The 22400-nt window shown below is 37.7% G+C and overlaps 1 protein-coding gene across 4 annotated transcripts in view; it reads right to left on the minus strand.

The window, feature by feature from the left end:
• Nucleotides 1-22400, minus strand: part of DCLK1 (doublecortin like kinase 1) — a 247634-nt gene that overhangs the window by 50514 nt on the left and 174720 nt on the right. The window contains exon 7 of one of the 4 annotated variants that reach the window (XM_060770822.2): nt 13149-17329. The exons of the other annotated variants lie outside the window; for them this stretch is intronic. Within the exon in view, the coding sequence (XP_060626805.1) occupies nt 17273-17329 (57 nt within the window). The 3' untranslated portion in view covers nt 13149-17272. Of the gene's footprint in view, nt 1-13148; nt 17330-22400 lie in introns of those variants that run through there. 4 annotated transcript variants of the gene reach the window in all.

Consider the following 22400-nt stretch of genomic DNA (forward strand, 5'->3'; position numbering starts at 1 on the left):
GTAATGCAACAATGTTTTTCAGTGTTTGGTAATGAAAAGGCTTTAATATAATAGGAGGAAAAAAACAATGGGCAAAATCAACCATGGTTTGTATGAACATATGTGAGATAGACATTGGTTTGTGAAGCAAATCATTATTAGACTACACGATGCTTTAACACTAAATCTGAACTGTGACTTAAAGTACCTATCATATCATTTGTAAATTGTATTGAAAGTGCACACATGTACTAAAAATTCATTAAAAAAATATGGATCCCCAGTACAGTTTATACTAAAATGTACAAGCAGTACATGGTTGTTACATGTGATAATCCATAGGCTCATTATTTCCTTTAGCATTATTATTTTCATACTTTTTGCTGTCTGAAAGTAAGCAGGTCCTGCACTTTTACTGTGTCTCCCACTGGTGATTCAATGGTATCATGTCCTGAGATATCATCTACAACTACAACCTTAAGGTAGGTTCAGTTTCACAAACTTCTCTAATCTGGTAGCTTATTCCATGTGGCAACTGAAGGAGCTAAAACATGTAGTAGCACTTTGAGTTGACAGTGAAGACCCAGCTGAACCCTGCACTTCTTAGGAAAGCAGTTGCTCCTTTCATACTATGTTCTTTTCCTCTGAAATCACACTTTATATACATTGTGAAGGCTTCTCAAGCAAGAACATCTTCTAGTCTGCCTAGCTTACAGTTAACATACTGTCAGTCAGATCGTAAACCATTTGGACCAGCCTGCTTGTGACACTGGCGTATGTCATGGTGTACCATCATAACAGCATGCTATGTGACATTCTGCTGGCATAACTGTTCTGTATCTATCCATCCTAAACTAAAGTGACTCTTGTCTATGTTGTCTTTCAAACAGTGTTTGCTCACTAAACAAGGACATGGCAGCCCACGTCTCCCCTTCCCAAGGCCCTTCACTTCCCTGATTCATGTACCACATGTTCTCTCATTATGACACCCAAGGAGAGACTGACAAATTTATTCTTTTCTGGTGGCTTCATGTGGATTGAAAAAAAAAACACAATAAATCTTCTGCTTAGTGGGGTTTTGCTTAAGCTATCAAGTCTCTCTCTACATTTTTTTGCATTGTATGTATTAATGATTGCACTTTGTTTAATATAGAAAATAACCAACAGTTAGCTGTAATAATTCACTAGGAATATAACATATACTCAGATTAAAAAAAACAAAACAAAATATAAATTGCATTGCAATGTTCTATTAAGAATTTGAGGTAACATTATGGTCAAGTACACAAGAATCATGGGATTAATACAGGTCCTTTAAAAAAAACACCCACATCATCTCCTATAACCTTAGGCAATAAATATGTTACAAGATTGGTTTGAGTAACCAATTAATCAACATTCTTATTATAGTTATTAAACCTGCATCTGTACATTAAGAATTGTTTTACATCCACATCTATTCTATTTACCTTCAATCTCAGCAATCTTCTTATTCACAAGGGCATTTTCTTCTTTTTAAAGGGTAATATCATCACTCCATTCAATTCTCTTCTCCTTTTTAAAGATAGCTGCATACTAAACTGTATATGTGCAAATGACTGTATCAGTAGATAGCTGCCAATAGCTGCTAGGAATAAATAAATGTTGCCCATGGAGTCTTGGTGAAGTTTTGGCTCCAGCTCTTTGTTTGGCATCAAGTCATTATGGACTGCTTTCCACTGGGAGTACAGGGTAGATATACAAAAAACAACACCTCCACAAATTGCCTCCAAGCATGTTCCTTGAATTTATAGAGTGCCTGATTTATGACATTACTATCTTAGCAACAGGATATCACATTCTCTAATCTCTACTGCTCTGCCACCTACTGCTAGATGAAGGGGAAAGATTTTAATGACCAAAACCAGGGTAGGGGCAATCGTAGAATTAAATTGTTCTGGAGGGAGTCACTATAAGACTGCTCTACATGTTCTCATAATGTTCTTGACTGTATTATATCCATTATATTTTCTGCAAAGAGATATTTTCATATACTGAAACAATAGTGTATATGGCATGGTTTGGGTTGAGGAAACTTACCTTAAAGTTTCAAATGTTAATGCAAGATTTAGGGAAAACCTATAGCAAAATTCTATCACCCCACAAAGGGAAGAAATAAAAGCAATTTCTCGGTGGAAAAACGTGTGAAAAGACTATCGGTATTTCCTTCTGTCCCAATGCAGCTAGATATTATTTCATTTTTATTCAATAATCCATGAATGGTAATAATGTGGTTTAAAAGTCATGATTTTCCACTACAATAATTTGTAAGAGTACTACGGCAGTAATTTATTTAAACCATTTCTTTAAACATGATTTTACATATTATAATAGGCAGATTAATATTTTCGCTGATAAAGAATGTCTCAAACATACTTAACACAACTTCAGTGTCAGATAATCCACTGCTTTCTGATTTGAACAAAATATTAACATTTAAACTTCATTTTATAAATTACTTTTTATTATAGAATTTAATTACAAAAGTTCATGTTGAGCTTTTTCAGTTCCAAAGCTGCAGAAGCCTTATTTACATAGGAGCCCACATTAACAGCATTCAGAAATGAGAAACACATAAATCTCTAAAACAAATACATATGAGACAAGCAAATGACATAGTTTTTAAAAGAAGAAAATTTTCCAATCTATATTCTTACTGACAGTGACACACTAATGTCAGCTATCCTTCCCAATCTTGTATCCTTCACAATTTTTAGAATTTCCTCCCCTTCATTATCTAAATCAGGGGTTCTCAAATCTTTTCAGCCACAGAGCCCCTTTTGAAGCAAGAGTTTCTCATGGAGCCCCAATAAATGTTATATTATATTATATTATAATTTATATATATCAGAAAGCTTTTGGACACAGGGGCCACATTGCATTTTAAAATTTGACAGACGGGCCAGGCCAGTGGCAGATGGATGGAGAAATAATTGAAAAAAAAATGAGCAAATTCCTAAGCACATGGCACACATCTCATTTGTAGTGCAAAAAAAGAGAAAGAAAGAACAATACAATATTTAAAAGGAAGAATAATTTTAACCAATGTAAACTCAACAGTATTTCAACAGGAGACCCCAGGGGCCATCCTGTCCAATCCTCTTCTGCCATGCAGCAAAAGCACAAAGTACCCACAACAGATGGCCACCAGTCTTTGTAGTAATGGTAGTAGTAGTAGTAGTAGTAGTAGTAAGAGTTTGGGTGGCAATGCGGGGAAGAGGGGGAGGAGAAAAGTGAAGAGCCCTAAGGACTCCACGGAGCACAGTCTGAGAAACATTGATCTAACAATCGATTACAATCTTGAAGTGTATTGGTCCCAGGACAGAACTCTGAGTAACTCTTTTTGACTTCATTACAACTTGAAGCACAACCATTGATGACAACTCTTTAAACACAGATTTCCAACTAATTATGGAGGCATCTGATGATGTTTCCATCGATTCCATGTATAGTTCATTTGTTAATCAAAATATTATAGGAAGCCTTATCAAATGCTTTGCTGTAATCCAGATAAGTGACATCCACAACACTGCCATCATCTCACCATCATATCATAGGCTATGACTCGTGGCTGAGTATGATTGCCTTACAAGCATAGGGTTTTGATAGTTGGCCTGTAGGTGACTATAGAGGACTATTCTTGATCTGCATGTTCTTTCACAGTGAGGCCATCAATTTCCATATGGATGGTAGTCCCAACAAGGGTTGGCTTGACATGACTTCCTCTTGAAACATTTCTCCCTTTCACCCTCCGTGGGTGACTCTTTGAATCTCACAGCACTGTTGGGAATAGCTGACTTCCAGTTACAACGCTCAAAGTCCAGGGCTTCCCAGTTCTAAGTGCCTATGCCACAGTTTTTAAGGTTAGCTTTGAGCCCAACTTTAAATCTCTTTTCTTGTTCACCATTTTCCATTCCATTTTCCATTCTTGAGTTGGGAATATAGTAACTGCTTTTGGAGACGGTGATCGGGCATTCGGACAATGTGACCAGTCCAGTGGAGTTGATAGCGGAGGATCATTACTTCAATACTGGTAGTCTTTGCTTCTTCCAGCATACTGACATTTGTCTGCCTGTCTTCCCAAGAGATTTGCAGTATTTTTGGAGGCAACGCTGATGGAATCATTCCAGATGTTGAGTGTGATGTCTGTAGACAGTCCACGGTCCATGTATAACAGGGTTGGGAGGACAATAGTTTTATAAACAAGCATCTTGGTACTCCCACAAATGTCTCAATCCTCACATACTGTTTCATTTGAAAAAATGCTGCACTTGCAGTGCTCAAACGGTGTTGTATTTCAGTGTCAGTGTTGACTTTTGTGGACAAGTGGCTACCAAGGTAGTCAACATGGTCAACATTTTCCAACATTACACCATTAAGCTGTATTGCTGGCATTGCAGAGGGATTGACTGGTGCCTGCTGAAAGAACATTTTAGTTTTCTTGATGTTCATTAAGAGGTCAAACTTTTGGTATGCTTCTGCAAAGGTGTTTAGAATGGCTTGTAGGTCTTCTTCTGAATGAGCACAGACTACATTATCATCAGCATATTGGAGTTCTATAACATATGTTGTTGTGACCTTGGTTTTGGTTTTGAGTCTGCTGAGGTTAAATAGCTTGCCATCTGTTTGATAGATGATTTCCATGCTAGTAGGAAGCTTTCCATCAACAAGGTGGAATGCATCCAGAGGAGGGTGACCAAAACGATAAAGTCTGAAGAACAAGCCCTATGAGGAGCAGCTTAAAGAGCTGGGCATGTTTAGCCTTCAGAAGAGAAGGCTGAGAAGAGACATGATGGCCATGTATACATATGTGAGGGGAAGTCATAGAGAGGAGGGAGCAAGCTTATTTTCTGCTGCCCTGGAGACCCAGGATGCGGAACAATGGCTTCAAACTACAAGAAAGGAGATTCCACCTGAACATTAGGAAGAACTTCCTGTCTGTGAGAACTGTCAAACAGTGGAACTCTCTGCCCCGGAGTGAGGTGGAAGCTCCTTCTTTCGAGGCTTTTAATTTAAGCAGAAATTTGATTAGTTATCTGTTGGGGGTGCTCTGAATGTGATTTTCCTGCTTCTTGACAGGGGGTCCGACTGGATGGCCCATAACGTCTCTTTCAACTCAATGATTCTATGATTGTAGGTGCAGTTCTTAGGCGATCCCTCATAGCTTGAGGATGATTGTCCTCGAGATGTGGTGTCCGCAGGTGGCTGTGAAGCCCTATTCTTGATCCGCTTGTTTCGCCCTCCATTTGTGCCTCTTCAAATTCTGCAGCACTGCTGGTCACAGCTAACTTCCAGTTAGAGTGCTCAAGGGCCAGGGCTTCCCAGTTCTTGGTGTCTATGCCACAGTTTTTGAAGTTGGCTTTAAGCCTGTCTTTAAATCTCTTTTCCTGTCCATCAACATTCCATTTTCTGTCCTTGAGTTTGAAGTAGAGTAACTGCTTTGGGAGACAGTGATCAGATATTCGGACAATGTGGCCAGACTAGCAGAGCTGATGGTGGCGGAACATTGCTTCAATGCTGGTAGTCTTTGCATCTTCCAGCATGCTGCCATTTGTCTGCCTGTCTTCCCAAGAGATTTGCGGGAATTTTTCGGAGGCAGTGCTGATGGAATCGTTCCAGGAATTGCATATGACATCTGTAGACAGTCCATGTTTCTCAGGCGTATAGCAGGGTTGGGAGTACAATAGCTTTATAAACAAGTACCTTGGTATCCCTACAGATGTCCCGGTCTTCAAACAGTCTCTGCTGCATTCAGAAGAATGCTGCACTTGCAGAACTTAGGTGGTGTTGTATTTTGGTGTCGATGTTGACTTTGGTGGAGAGGTGGCTGCCAAGGTAGCGGAAATGGTCAACGTTTTCTAATGTTACACCACTAAGCTGTATATCTGGCATTGGAGAGGGATTGGCTGGTGACTGCTGGAAGATAGGTGCAGTATTATAGCCTTGAAGATGGGGAATAAAGCTGAGGCAATAACACATCCCTATTTGACACATCATCCCATCATCTACTAAACTAGTGGTGTGTTAAAAATAAAAGATTAGTTTGACAGGATTTTTTTCTTGATGTTGTCATCAACATTAAGAACAACATTTTTATAATATTTATGTATTAAGATCAGGTTAATAACTACCCTATAGTTTTCTGGATCTTCTTTTAATTTTTAAAAGAAAGGGACAATTTTTGTCCTTCTCCAGTCCTCTGTCTTCTCACCCATTCTTCAAGACTTCTGAAGAATGATGGCAATTGTCTCTGTAAGTATGTCAGCAAGTTTCTTAAATACTTTGGGATGCAGGTAATCTGGTCCTGCAGATTTGGACTCATTTAGGTTAATTAGGTGATTCCTGACTAACTCCTTATCAATCTTTATTTGCAACCTAGATTCCTTTCCAAATTCTCTGCTGATGCATGGAATAACACAGTTTTCTTTTTGAAGGAAAAAAAACACCCCAAAGCAAAATAGGTATTGAGAAGTTCAGCCTTCTTATTGCGATTTGGTAACATTTTGCTATCCTTGCTATTTCCTTCATCATTCTCTTGCTTCAAACACATTTGTGAAAAAACTTCTTTGGACACTACTTGCTTACTTAGCCAATTTCTGGTCATTTTGAGCTTCCCTTACAGTATTCCTAAAAGCTTGGCACACATTTGTATTTTGTCTTGGTAATACATTCTTCATTCTATTCTTTTCTCTCTCCCCCCCACATGCTTTTTTCTATTCACTTCCCTCCTTGAGTTGGCCTTTTCAGGTGTTTTCCATTTTTCTTATTCTATTGAACTGAATTGTGCTTTTAGGAGTACCTTCTTCATGAAATACAATCCATACTGGTTGGTTTTTTTCCCCTTTCACATCTCCAGCCACGGAATTCTACCTAGTATTTCCCTAATCTTAAGAAAACCTGCTTTCCTGAAATTCAAGGTTTGTGTTTGATGACACTCTTCTTTGATATGTCCCACAACGACAAATTCCAGTCTCAGATGGTTGCTAATCTTCCTAAAGTACCAACCACTTTCATTCTTATTGGTTCAAGGGGGAGATTTCTGATCCCCTTTTTTCTTTCTGCACCTTTTGAAAGAGGAAATTACCTGCAAGGCACATTATAAATTGTGTTGGGAGAACCTATGCTCAGCAGAAATAGTCTTGTAGGAGAAATCAGGATAATTGAAGTCCCCCAAAACAACCAGTTCTTACTCGTTGGAGTCTTCTGAGATTTGTTTCAGAAAAACATCATCCACCACCTCATTTTGGTTTGATGGCATGTAGTAAACATCTACCACAGTGCTATTTTTATTTCTTTCTCCCTTTATTTTTACCCAGATGCCCCACAAATCCAGTCGGATCATTCACATGGATTTGTCTACAAGTGAATTTTTATTTGACACATAATGCTGTTACCCCTACTTTACTTACTCATCTGTTCTTTTTGAACAGATTATGGCATACTATTATTATATTCCAACCACAGCAGTCATCTACTAAGTCTCCATTTACCTTCCTGATCTGTAACTTGCACATCTTGTTTGTTCCCTAAAATTTGTGCATTGATGTATAGACATCTAAAGCATTGTTTGTAGTAACTGATATTCTACTATGATTTACTCTTGTTCTCATTTTCTCCATCTACTACTTCTCTAGAATTTTGTTTAAGCTGACATCTCCAACTTCTCACCCTCTCCAATTTAGTTTAAATCAATTTTGATCAGATTTGCCATGCTTTTGTCAAATGAATTATTTCAGTCTTCATGATTTGTACCCCATCTGTAACCAGTAGACTTTCATTTAAGGAGTGAAAACAATGTTTCTAGAAGCCAAATCTCTCCTGTCAATACCATTTTTGTAACCTATCCCTGTATCGTCCCCAACCTTACAATGGCAGAATTGATGAGAAATCCACCTTTGCCTCCAAACTCTTCACTTTCCTCTCTAGGGTCCAAGGAGATCTGTTCCAAAGTTTTTTTTTAATAGTGTTGATGGTGCCCAGATGCACCAGAAGAAAAGTGGTACTGTTTTCTCAAAGAGCTGGATATGCACGCCAATAAGGTGGCAAAACTTTTAGCTTCATCTTGTCTGATTGATGCGGTTTCAATATATCCTTGAGCAATGAATCCTCCTGACATGAGCATCTTTCTTTTCTTCTTGCTGCATTGATAGTAAGGTTGGCTCCTTCCTTGGCATGAAGAGTTTCTTCTGCTGGTCACCTGTCTGTGCCACTTCAGAACCATTATCCTCAGCTAGATGGGGCAAATGATTGCTTAGCTGGAGAGGTTCTGAATCTCTTGTCTCCCCTTGACTGCATGTTCTGCTCCTGGTGGTGACTGCCCTCCATAATGCCCCCTGAGTGTTAGTTTTTCTTGGCAGCCTTTCCCTATAGGATCAATTCTTTCAGAATGTTTCCTGGAAGTTGTGTTGAAGAGGCTCAACATGTACCTGTCGGACATTGACCTTTTCTTCCAAGGGAATCATCAGTTAGAACTTACAGCAAATGTAGCCAGCAAGGTTTTGTGACAAGAAGACAAATATTGCATACACACTGCAGCAATGTCAGATCCTTTTGCAACCATCTCTGAAGTTATTTTTCACCCCTACCATAATTAAATGCCATCTAAATATATTTGATTTACAACTATAACCAATATAATGGTTGGAGGAGCAAAAGAGGGGTGCCCTCCTTAATGTTGCTCTATATTCCTTCATCCTTGTCTACGCAGGCTGGTGCTAATGGGAGTGACAGTCCAACCAAATACGTGTGTCCTGCCCCATCAAACTCTGATTTCAATCTGGCTAACTAAGATATAGTCCAGCTGACTCTTCTTAGAGCCTATAGAGCTGTGTTACTTCGGCAAAGCTATGATTGCAACTCTGCATTTATAAAACAAAGAATGCAAGACTAGCAAAAGGGAGAGTGGCAGGTAAGCAAAATCCTAAATCCCATCTGCTTATATGGATTTCCCCATCTCAAATGTTATTATCCCCTGACTTCCTTGGCTAATTTTTCTAATCCATTATGCTTCTACTTTTAGGACTAGGTTGAGGAAAGAGAATATTTTTGAGCCTAAAGAGGGATGGGAAATTTGCAAAGAATGGTCTTATGGGGGAATGGATAAGCATCTCTTACAATTTAAATTACCCATCTCCTGTCCTTCAGCAAACAAACTCTATGCTACCTTCATAATATAGTGTTGTGTGCCTTCAAGTTGTTTCAGAGCTATGATGACCCTAATGTGGTTTTCTCAACAAGGGTTGGCTTCCTCTTGAGCTGAGAGTGTTAATTACCTATAGTCACCCAGTGGGTTTTTATGGACAGGCAAGGATTTGAATCCTGGTCTCCCAAAGTCATAGTGCAATTCTCAAACCACTCCCAACATGCTAGCTCTCATTTATAATACACACCTTGAAGTGGGGTCTTCATAAAATCTGTTCATCTTACTTCCTGAAGTTACTGTCATTTAGATGTGGTAAGTTAATAGGACAGACTGTAAAAACATACTGCAAACTTCAACAAAATTCTCTTTCTGTTTTGTGGACTTTTATTAATAGGTTATGATGGGCCCTGAAGCTTAGATGATGTTAAATATTTTTAAAGCCTATTATTAGTAAACTGCTTCATATCTGTAGCAATGCCCTTCAGTTGCTGGAAATTGGACAGCAGATCTAAGAGATGCAGCCAAAGCTGTGCACACTACAGTTAAACACAGCTGGAGATCCCATCAAGACCACTACAAAGAGAATATTCCATACCAAAAAGCTTCCATGGAACCTGAAGCACTCAAAATAAATGATCTGTCTTAATTTTAATTCAGTCTGCACCATATGAAATGTCATCACCCCTACATGGGTTTTAAGAGGCAGCTTTCTGGCCACCTGGCTGTTTTTATGACACACCTACATTAAAAGAAAGTTGCTGCTTAAAAGCAAGATTGGGTCTTTGGTGTAAGTACTTCACATCCAGATCAGGTTCAGATTAACAGATGGCCAACATACCACCATTTTCTCAATGATGGGAAAGAGGAGATCAGTGCTATAGGATTTCAGCCACATCTTACTCAAAGATTTGTTCTGCAATTCATTTGCAAATATCTTTAACTGGAAAACCTTGTGCCATTCCTGAACAAACGACAATGCATGAAAATGCTCAAAGCCTACCCATTGTTTCCTTCTGGAAAGATTTTTCTTCTATTAAACATACTTGAACCTTACAGGGATCCATTTACAGTGGCCCGTTAGTGTTAGAGAGCCATCAGAAAATTGTGAAGCATAATGCTCAAGAACATAGCCAACTAACAGATTGCTCCATAATGTTTGTTTCCAAGGCAGTAAAATGTATTGTCAGATTACCCTTGTCAAGTCTTTAAGGAGTTTTATTTGTGCTTGTGAGGCTTGCAAAGATCTCTGACAGTCTGCATAAAGAAATGATAGGGCAAACTGTGTAGGTGTAAAGCTGTTGTTTTAGATGCTCTCAGCGCAGCTACTGAAAATCTTGTTTATATAGAGAATTAAAAACTAGCAAACTAGTTTCAAGAGCACACAAATTTATCATCTTTTAAAAATGCCAACTCCTTCAAAAAAGAAAACTAATGCTGAGTATTCTATTAAAATGCTAACGGAAAATGCCAGTAAAGAGACTGAGCTGTTCGGCAATTTTGTCAATGACTACCAAGTCTCTTCTAGGCATCATGGTGGTGCCTTCAAGTCATTTATGATTTATGGAGACCCTAAGGTGATCCTACTACAATGTTTCCATGGCAAGATTTCCTCAGATATTTGTCACTGCCTTCATCTGAAATTGAGAAAATGTGATTTTCCCAAGATTATCCAGTGGGTTTCCATGGATGAGCAGGTACTTGAACTCTAGTTTCCAGAGTCATTGTCCAACATTCACACCATTGCTCCAAACTGGCTCTCTAAACCATGCTAAGGGCTGGAAAATGCAGACATTAATCTGAAGAGTCATTATTTTGCTTATCTACGGGGAAATCCTCCATGCATCTAAGGAAGTAGACTGAGCCCATGAAAGCTTATGCTACCAACTTCTTCCTCTCAGTTAGTCTCAAAGGTGCAACAAGATCCCTTTGCATATTGATATTCTAGACTAACATGAGTATGTTAGTCTAGAATATCAATATTCTAGACATTAATGATGTGTGTCTTCAAATAATTTCTGTTTTATGGTACTTCAAGGCAAACCTACCACTGGGGTTTCTTGGCAAAATTTGTTCTGACGGGGTTGCCTTTGCCTTTCTCTGAGGTTAAGACAGTTTGACTTGCACAAGACCAACCCATGGGTTTCCATGGTGGAGTGGAGAGTTGAACTCAGGTCCAACACTCAAACCATAGTGGGAGGCATTATATGTTAATGAACTCCCCATAAAAATAGAAGACAGTACATTCATCATCAGCATTGAGATCCATCCTCTTATTTTTCTTTCAGGAATTCAAGAGAAAGGTGGGTAGATGGGTGTATAAAATACCAGTGTAAACTTTCCTATTTCCACCTTTACAGTATTTGGCATTTCTTTAAATGATATTTTACCCTGCCTCTTTCTTTTCCAAGTATGCATTTAGTAATTACTCACTACTTTTTCTCTCCTAGATTACAGTGTCATTCACTTCCCTATTCTTTCCGCTCTTTGTAATCCCATCTACTGTAGAGTCACTGAATCAGTAGCAGCATGGTAAATCAACAGTTGTGAATGTTCTCTTGATTTAAGCCTATGTAACCGTACTTTTCTTTTCTTTTTAGTGATTGCAGTGATTGACTATCCATTTCAGCAGGGCATTTGAAAATTGTAATTAAGTAAGGGAAGAAAAGATTAAAATAATGTAGGGCCCAGTATTGCTGAACAATGTGTGTTTGCTTTAATTTGTTTTTTTTTTTTAATGATCACTTAGTGATCCTGTACTTTCTTTCTCCCTCATACCTCCCATGACCACATGTCCCATGACCTCCCCTCACTGGCTATACAAGTTGGAAGTGGGGAGTGTAAGCTTAGGGAAGACTAAGGATGCATCTACATTTAATGAAGTTTGACACCACTGTGATTACCATGACTCAATGCTATGGAATGACTGGAATTGTAGCACTCTTTGGCAGAGAAGTCTGAAGACCTTGTAAAATTACAGTTGCCATGATTCCACAACATTGAGTCATTAGAAGGCTGTGGAGTTGTGGTGTCTACCTGCACTGATTCTACTGATGCATCCTGAGCTACATGATTATCTCTGTCATATATTTGCTGTCCTTTCAGTGACTAGAACAGTGGTTCTCAACCTGTGGGTGCCCAGTGTTTTGGCCTACAACTCTCAGAAATCCCATCCAGTTTAATAACAGCTGGTAAACTGGTTGGGATTTCTGTGAGTTGAAGGCCAAAACATCTGGGGACCTACAGGTTGAGAACCACTGGCCTAGAATGTATGCATATAATTAATGAGTTAGACTTAATTCTTATATACATCCTCACCAAAAGCTGAGATTCTCTGAATATTTTAAATGCTTAGGATAAAAGAACCATTGGTGGAATACCAACACTTTGATAAGAAAACCAAGATTCGAAACTAGCCTGAAGTAGTTTTTATCACCCCCTTGAATCTATTTCAAAAACGTTTTGCTCATGTAAACAGAGGGCATTTTAACTAGCAAAAATTGACTATTTTCTGTTACTGTGTTTCTCACTGGAAAAATGAGAAAGCATGTCTCAGAATATTTTAAAACAGTAGGCCTTAACCTCTCTCCAATGTCATTTCCATAACTCAAGTCTTTTAAGGTTTTTCTAATAGGAAATGCAAGGATAGTGCTTTTGAAAGCAAGTTGATATGTGACTAGAACAAAACTCAAGAATATATCAAATGCATTCCCCATTCTGACATCAGGTCTATTATTTGCCATAACAAGGATATGTGGTAATATGGTTTGGTTAAATTATTATCCCAAGTACCCACTAGAAATTCCATCTTTAAGTATTTTTAAGGTAGTACCCACAAATTTACATTTAAAAAACCACTGAATGTATTCATATTTCAAACTGCCAGTTAAGATTTATGGCTTCCATACTTGTTGACCACAAAAATGTGGCTAAGTTAGTGTGGAAATTGAGTTTTGTCTAGTTTTCCCATTTTCAGAAGAAGTTCACTAAATTTTTAAAACAGATTTTCCCATTTATTTATTACACGACTCACGGCATAAAATCCAGCAAAGGCAGTCAAGTATGGCAAGATTAAACACAAGATAAACATACAATGCATTGCACTGATGGTACAAAAATTGAAAGTGGATTACTTGATTGATTAGAAAAGCAAAACTATTTTCAATTGCACATTATGTAAAATGTTTTACAGATTTTGCAGTTTAAGAATTATATTGAAACAAAGAGAGAGAAAGATTAAAAAGAAAATAGTATTTCAAATAACAGTATATAAAACTGTAAACTTATTTGATCAATAAGCATTCACAATACTGCTGTTTTCTTTTACTGGACAATAGAAACCAAATGAAGATTATTTATACAATGGGAACAACAATGATCACTTTTTAATATCACAACACACTAGATGAGTACACAATATAACTAGTACATTCTTGTCTATATCTTGCTGCATAGATATTAATTTAAACAAATGCAAATAAAAATGCCCAAATATCTACATTAGGAGGCATTTAAATACACACACATACATTGTGTGTGCATGCATATGTGTGCGCATAGAATAACAAGCAGCTTTGAAGTACACAATTCTGGATGCAATAGGAATACTTCTGTTATTTTTCATGCAATCCTGTACACTGGTATACAATCACACTGAGATAAAATTACATGAAACAGGTGTGCATGTGGTGAATTTGATAAAAATATCAGTTTCAACAGTTGAGAAAAATGATCTCTTAGAACACAGAGAGATCTTCAGTGCATTGCATATGATTCAAAACAGAGCTTGGACAAATTACCATCAGTGCTCCACTTTTAAGGGTGTGACTTCTGTGAATTTGATTATTTGCAGATTTGATGCAAATTTTCTCTCTAGAAATGTCTAGGTCTTCCAGTGCAATCCTGGAGCTAGCTTCCAGCAGAATTCATACTGAAGGACCTAGACCAGTGGGTGTCAACCTGTGTGTCCCCAGATGTTTTAGTCTTCAACTCCCAGAAATCCTAACAGCTGGTAAACTTTTGTGGAAAGGTGACCATAGAATTGGGTTGGAGAACCTATAATACCTAGAGCAGTGGTTCTCAATCTGTGGGTCCCCAGGTGTTTCAGCCTACAACTTACCAGCTTTTAGGATTTCTGGGAGTTGAAGGCCAAAACATCTGGGGACCCATAGATTGTGAACCACTGGCCTAGAGAACTGTTCTCTCTATGAATTTCTAAGTACTCTAGCACAATTCTATAGTCAATATCTGACAAATGTTTAATTCAGAATTATGCTAGAGGATCTAGGGCAGTGGTTCTCAACCTGTGGGTCCCCAGGTGTTTTGGCCTACAACTGACAGAAATCCCAGCCATTTTACCAGCTGTTAGGATTTCTGAGAGTTGAATGCCAAAACATCTGGGTATGCACAGGTTGAGAACCACTGATCTAGAGATTCCTCAAGAGAGTACATATTAAATCATACCTGCAAATAATCAAACCTGCAAAAGTGAAAACCATAAAGTGGAAGGCCAACTGTAGAGAGGTTTCATGATCACAACCATTCTATTTAGGAGTGGTCCCCTCTTACTTCTTGGTTCTTTATTCTTGGGTTATGGGGTTATCAAGATCTCATAACATTTTACATTGCAATTATGTGACCATACTAAGGGGCTCACAAACTTTTTCTTTACATTTATGTCTTTGAGAATTCTGACCAGAAATATGCTTAGTTACCCATTAAGTAACAATTTTAAAAATATACCCTTTCCTACTTAGCAAATCCACAGCCATGAATTTTAAATGCAACAGCACTGAGAATCCTATTCTTACTGGATAAAGCAAATTTCAAATTAGTCTAAGTCTATAATAACAGAAGAAAATCGAATTACAATATTTTAATTTTTTTCAAACTTGTCAATTTGTAGGTTTTCCAAGAGAGATCCCTTTAAAAATTCATTATCCTTGTTCCAGGACTAACTGGTATATGACATTCCTTCTGTCTGTTTTAAATGTAATGGCAAATTGCCTTTAAAAATACAGTACTTTAATATATAGTTTCTTCTGAAAAGAGGAACTATAAATAAGCCAGCCCTTTAGGGTTTTTCAGAAGGAATTGATTTCATTAATTCATAGAAAATTAACTAATATCAGTATAAGCTCATTCACCAGGTAACAAAGTAGAATACATACTATAAGTTATACTACAGACAGATTTTTTTATTTGGTGTTGTTTCTTAAAAGAGAGTGCATATTAAAAATCCTAAATATTTTTAAATGATAAGGAAGTAGCAGGACACTCAAAAGGCATTTAGGTGTAGTTGCAACTATTACCTGTATTGAAAATTAACAATGCAGAGGTCAACTGTCAATACAACTGTTTGAAATGTTACACCTAATTACATCCTGGTTAACAAATACGGAATAAAAATCAAGCAAGCATTTATTCAGACCATGATATTTTGCAGTAAGAACACTGTTTTCCAAAACAGTAGAATACAAACTTTTAGTACAGTACATATATATTGTCACAAAGTGGTTGAGCTACCTAAAGACTGAGCCAGTGGAAATTTCTCTTTTAAAAACTACATTTACTTTGTGTGGCTTTCACAGAAAACATGTCCACCAGATCTTTCCCTTGTATAGCTCTTTAAAATAACCACTTTAAAACCTATACATCTATAGGAAATTTTACTCCAGAATGGGTTGTGCATTTCATTATACACAAAATCACAATGGGAAGGAAAAATTCACAGTGGAGAAATTGCTTTTAGCATAAAATATTTAAATCAACATGGAGATTCAAATTTTCAATAAGGAAACTTGAGGAGAAAACTGGACTCATTTTTGTTGCAACTGAGCCTTAGAAACCCTGTTCCCATATATACATTCAGAGATAATATGTAGAAAAAAATTCTTGCAATCCATTACTTCATGTAATTCATTATTTTATCAGCTTTAATATCATGGTCATTTTTCTTTCCGAATTCAGTTCATGCTATCCATTTTTACTGTAGCAAGAACGAACTAGAAAGCTACCAATAGTTAACTAAAAAAGGTGCAGAATGGTGGCCTGTGTCTATGCTGGCTATTCTTTTCTAAACATGTTTATGGTCTATTAATTGCTCTCCCAGCAAATTTGCAAATTGCCTTTCTCAAATTGGGGGCCCTTTCACACAGCCCTATATCCCAGAATATCAAGGCAGAAAATCCCACATTATCTGAGTGTGGACTCAGATAACACAGTTCAGAGCAGATATTTTGGGATTTCCTGACATGATATTCTGGGATATAGGGCTATGTGGAAGGGCCCAAGTTTGTTTTGTAAGCAAGCATAATGTTATGGGTTTGTATCCAATACTAGTGTGAGGGGGATGGATGTTGATGGAAATTGCCTCAACTGATGTCTTAGACTTTTTGTCCCTCCATCTACCAACTCTGGACCCCTCCACACAGCCCTATATCCCAGAATATCAAGGCAGAAAACCCCACAATATGTGCTTTGAACTGGGTTATCTGAGCACACACTCAGATAATGTGGGATTTTCTGCCATGATATTCTGGGATATAGGGTTGTGTGGAAGGGCCCTCTGTGACCTACATTAGAGATCCTTCAGATGATTTTTAGGGGGTTTAGCCCTACTGGCAGATCCCTCACACTAATCTCTATTCTGCTCCTACTAATCATGGATACAACCCACACAGAGCACTTAGGAAAATAATAGCACCTTTTTGCATTATTTATTTCATTTCAAAAAGTATGCACAATTTAATTTTGATTTTTTTTTAAAAAAAGCATCCCCTAACATAGCATCTCCCAACCAGATTTCTCCAGATGGGCTGGACCACATCTCCCATCATTCTTAGCCAGCATGAGGCATTATCACACTGGTTGCAAATGAGAGATACTACTAGGTTGAGGAAGACTGCCTGTACTTTATCATAGAAATCAAGCAATATCGTATTAACAAATTGTCATCATAATATAAATGAACAAACGCCGGTGTTTTAATATCAAAATAGGAAAAAACACTTTTTGTGCAATTCACTAATATTGATTAGCAACTAACTACATTCTTAAGAAGTGTTAAACTTTAACCCAGTCACAAACCATTAAGCACTGTTCCATTTTCTGTTTTTACACAGAGTCTCCTACTGAATCCAAATCATCCGAAGAGAGTGGGCGATACAGGTCCTGTAAGATGAAGTGCAGTATAGATTTGTTTGCTGTATTTTATTTCCTGCACTGCAACTTAATTCTCTCTCTTTTTTTAAAAAAAATTACTGCCCTTGGGGAAGACCCCATCTGTCTATCCAGCGAGTTAAAGTTTATCTTCTCAAATGAACACATTTGTACTTTGTCAAATATTTATCATATTATCATAATATTATTATTATTGACATTTTACTCTTATTCTGACACTTTAACCCATTGGTGATTTTAAAACAGTTCCATATTGTGAGAATGTGCCACAATGATGCCTTTATATTGCTTTGGCTTTTTTCTTCTTGCTTTATATAAGGGAGGAGGGAAGTAGAAGAATAGCATGGTGGGAAAATGTAGCTTCTGTGCTCTTACCAGTGGTAGCCAAGCAACCAGTTCATATCAGCAGAGGAAAAGAGAGCATGTGCATTTCTGACTCTGTGCACATGTTAAGACTATGCATCTCCATTTGTTTTGCACTCCTACTGCCAGCTTCCTCTCACTGATCAAATAATTTACAAATGCCAAAGGTGTGGGAGTATAATGGGTGGCCTCATTCAATCTATACAGCACAACACATGTCTCAGAGATATACAGTACAGAAAAAAGAAGGAGAGGATGTTCAGAAGGAAGAAGAGAGTGATAGCAGCATTATTTGAGGTGAATTATGAGATGTTTGCTTAGAAGGGATGGAGATAAAAGTGCTAATGTGAAATGTCATGCCTTTTCTATGACAAAATAATTCATCTGACTCTCCTAGCATTGTTTCAATCTACAGTGTGACAATGGCACACTGGAAAGGGCATGGAAGACTCACTTGCAGCTTGGGTCTCTCCATATGTTTCGGCCTACAGTCATGAAACATCAGAAACATCAGCCATGATAGTTGAGGTTTATGGAGCTTATAGCCCAAAATCTATTGGAGGGACCCAGACTGAATCAAAGTTTATTTTCTACTGAGACAGTTTCATTTTCTATTAAGAATTGCACATGTACTATACTCATGCATATGTCTAGATATTTAAGGAAATAACAACCACAAAAATATGGGTTGACCAATACAAGGCCAATGTATTTGTTGTGTCTAAACTCTTATTTTTAATTTCTTAATGGTAAAGGGCAAGAGCTTAGTTCATCCTGGGAAAACCTAAAAGAAGCACCAACACCCTCTCCCCTCTCTACCGCAACATAGCTTCTGAACTTTCTGAATACCTGAGTGGAATAATGGTAGCGACCAGGAGCAGCTGACTTTCTGAAGTGGCTTTGGTGCTTTCTCCTCTCTTTGGAATGACTCTCAATTTATCCACCTATATTAAAATCCATAACTTTGCCCCCAAAAAACTGTCCTCAATTTATACATGAAGTCAACATACACAAGTATATACACAAAGTACTGTTATCTCTTATGTTGAATCACTCACCACCCATTACTTCATTTTCAATTTGAAATTCAGATACACAGGATAAAATGCTACATTACAACATATGAGAGGTGGATCTGACCTATATCAGAATCATGGTAGAATTCTACATGGGATACATAGTTAGTTGTGCATAACTAAGTAATGCCTCCTGGCCTCCCAAACCTTTTTTTTTTACCAGACACTGAGAGAAGAAGGCCTGTTCTGCTTGTGGCTGGGGCAAGGTTGTAAGACACCCCACTGGTATCAAGTGAGATTGTGCTGAGGACCTTTAACAGGGTTCTGCCTCTGATTTTTGTAGATTCATGTATTGGTGAAAAGGATGTGTCTATATCATCCATCTGTGCTCCAAACACCAGGAAAATAGATCTCCTTTTCTTAGTGTGGCCGATACCTGGTGATGCAGGTGAAGGGGAATACAACAGTGCTACACATGTGACTATGAATATATATCAGATGTTGGAGATGTCTATGGACAACGCCGGTTCTTAGACTTAGAAGTGGAGATAAGCACTAACCCCCAGAGTTGGACATGACTAGACTTAATGTCAGGGGAAATTTTCACCTTTACTTACAGATGTATAATTCCAGGTTCGTGATCATAACTGTGATAAAGAATTCCAACCATGTTTCCAGCAATGGGTGACTAGTTTACTACCAGTGTAGAACAACAAGCCCGTATCCAGAACACACATCAAATTACGACAATCACCAGAAAAAATGAAATTAAAGAAGGCCGAGGATTATTATCCAGATTCTGACTTTTCATTGATAAGGTTACCCTATAAACCAATGTATTCTGTGTTTTCCTTCTTCTAGGTCAGTAGTTCTCAACAGATGTTTTGGCCTTCAACTCCCAGAAATCCTAACAGCTGGTAAACTAGCTGGGATTTCTGGGAGTTGTAGGCCAAAACACCTGGAGACCCACAGGTTGAGAACCACTGTTCTAGGTTGATAGTTGCTGAAGTCCACCTTACTGCTGAACTGTAATGGCTCTTCAAGGCAGCACTATATTTCTTTTGGCATTCCCCCATGTCAGAAGTCTCAGGAAGTAAGCACTAGCATTATTCTCCCAACAACATGGTTGGTAGCCATATACTTCCCACATTTAAGTTGCTTTAATTTTTGTGACACAAACTGATATCAGAGACAGCTTATAAGGAAGGAATTGTATTTTTCTTTACACAACAACATAAATTTTCTACAACTAAGCTCTGAAGTAGAATATAGGGGATGAGGATAGTAATGGCACTGCATTGCTGTCTTCTCAGAGCCACCTTAGATATGGGCAACTAAGTTAAATATAGGCAATAGAGCTTTCCTGAAGCAAGAACTAAATAAAATTGCTTTGTGGACTATAGTTTCCAGAATCTCTAAACCAGGATGGATACCAGCTATATTGGCTGGTGTTGTGAACCCTGAAAGTTACTTTCCCAAATCTCTACGAAGTTAACAAAAGACAATGATTCCTGGACAAGCATAATGCACCAGTAGATTCTTAATTACTCTCAAGGTGTCTGAGTAGTTGAAATGCTTTTCTTGTCTCTGCCTTTGATGAGGAATGACGGGAGCTGCAGACAAACAATAATTAAAGAGGCTGCATTCTCCCAATACTTGCAATAAATTCCAAGTCCTTGCCCAATTTATGACATAAATTTAGAAACAATAAGGATGATGCACCAAAAGGAAGGAAGAAAGACAGATTTCAAAAAGTGAAAAATATGTATTATGTTTGGTTACATATACTTGGGTTTAGTTGCAGTAAGCAATAACAAAAGTATGACAAAAGTTTATTGGAAAATCTGGGTTTTGAAGAGTTTTTTTTTTCATGTCAGGAGTGACTTGAGGAACTGCAAGTCGCTTCTGGTGTGAGAGAATTGGCCATATGCAAGGACATTGCCTAGGGACACATGGATGCTTTACCATCCTGTGGGAAACTTCTCTCATGTCCCTGCATGAGAAGCTGGAGCTGACAGATGGAGTTCACCCTGTTCCCCGGATTCAAATCACTGACAGAAATTTAGAGAACATGTCTGATTGATTATGCAATGGTTGGAAATGGGGTGGGAACCAAATCCATTGATATCAAGAGTTTCTCCAGATAGCCACAACTGTTCTTCCATGATGCCATGGTTTTGTAGTTTTCTAGCTTTAGTTCTAGGCAGGTAGCGACCAGAAATGTAGTACTTTTGGTCACTTTCTTTTTCCTTTGGCCTTTTCCACTGCTATAACATGGCCTTAAGAAGCTTCACATTGGCCCCTGGAAAACAGTTTGTCTTAGTAGTTTTCAGAATCTGAGAACTCCCTCAGATGAATCTTAAAGTCAAAAGGGTCAGTTCGTACTTGGAAAAAGACAGTTTAAAAATACAGACTACTTCTTTCAGTCTCAAGCAGTCCTCTACATTCAATATAAGAACAAGTTCGTTGAGCAAGGTATTAAACTCATTTTCATCGAGGGTCACATCAGCCTTATGGATGCCTTCAAAGGGCCATTTGTAATTGTAAGATTGTGTGAATGTAAGTATGCTGCCTGGTATTGAAAGTCTTGCAAGCCTTCAGTGTGACAGACCAGACCATAGAGGGTACAAAAAGTTAGGGGCAGCTATTTTTTTTCCCTGTGCAACTTGCAGTCTGTGTACATAACTGCATGGGGAAAGGTGGTGGTGGGGGGACTTCTCACCATTTTTTAACTTCCCCGATATACTATAAGAGGAAATAACCGTTCCTGATTCCTACTAATTCCTCATTTTCTGTTCACAATGCCTCAATCAACTTCTTTTCTTTAATTTTATAGTGACAACACCTTCCACCTTTTCTAAAGGTATCAATATACTCATTATAGAAAAATACTCAAGAGGCAGACACAAAAGCTAAGCTAATTATGTCATCAACTTATAATGATGAAAATGTTCAGTAGACACTTAAAATAATCAGAGTCTAGGAGGTTAAATTGAAGTCAATTCTTGACTGGAATGCAAAATCACAAATCTTAGATATTCAAGTTTTTAAGACTATATAGGTTCACTCAGAAAACCTAGCTATCAAGAATGTTGGGTTTTAAGGCTTCCTAACCGTTTTGCATTGCCAGAAGTTCTGGAAATTCACACTTAATTACTGTTAAGACCTTGTTCTGCCTTTGAACGTCATCAGACCTATGAGAACTTACATCTCTGTTAAAGAGAGAAAATTCTGGTGCTCAGGTTAATCAAGTGAGACCATTGTACTGATATGATTACAAAATATGGTATGCTTCTTGCTTCACAGCCCACATTGTTTTTGTAGATCCCATACTTTGCACTCTTACTGTGCTCTGTTCCTATGCTTTTGCATCTTACCTGGCAAGGCCAACTTAGTGTCTTCAATTGACTGCTATTGTTTTCATTTTTGGTTGATGTATCATGTCGATCTGTGATATTAGAATTATTTTAAAGTAGTAGATTCTGGTTCGTTTCAAAAATGTGCTTTAGTCACATATTTACTGTTTTAAATATTTTTATCTATAATAAAAATAAAAATAAAAATATTTTTATTTTAAAATGTTTTTATATTGTTTTAGAATCATAGAATCATAGAGTTGGAAGAGACCTCATGGGACATCCAGTCCAACCCCCTGCCAAGAAGCAGAAATGTTGCTTCTTTTA

Source organism: Anolis sagrei, chromosome 3, assembly GCF_037176765.1.
Source record: "Anolis sagrei isolate rAnoSag1 chromosome 3, rAnoSag1.mat, whole genome shotgun sequence".
NCBI lineage: Eukaryota > Metazoa > Chordata > Lepidosauria > Squamata > Dactyloidae > Anolis > Anolis sagrei.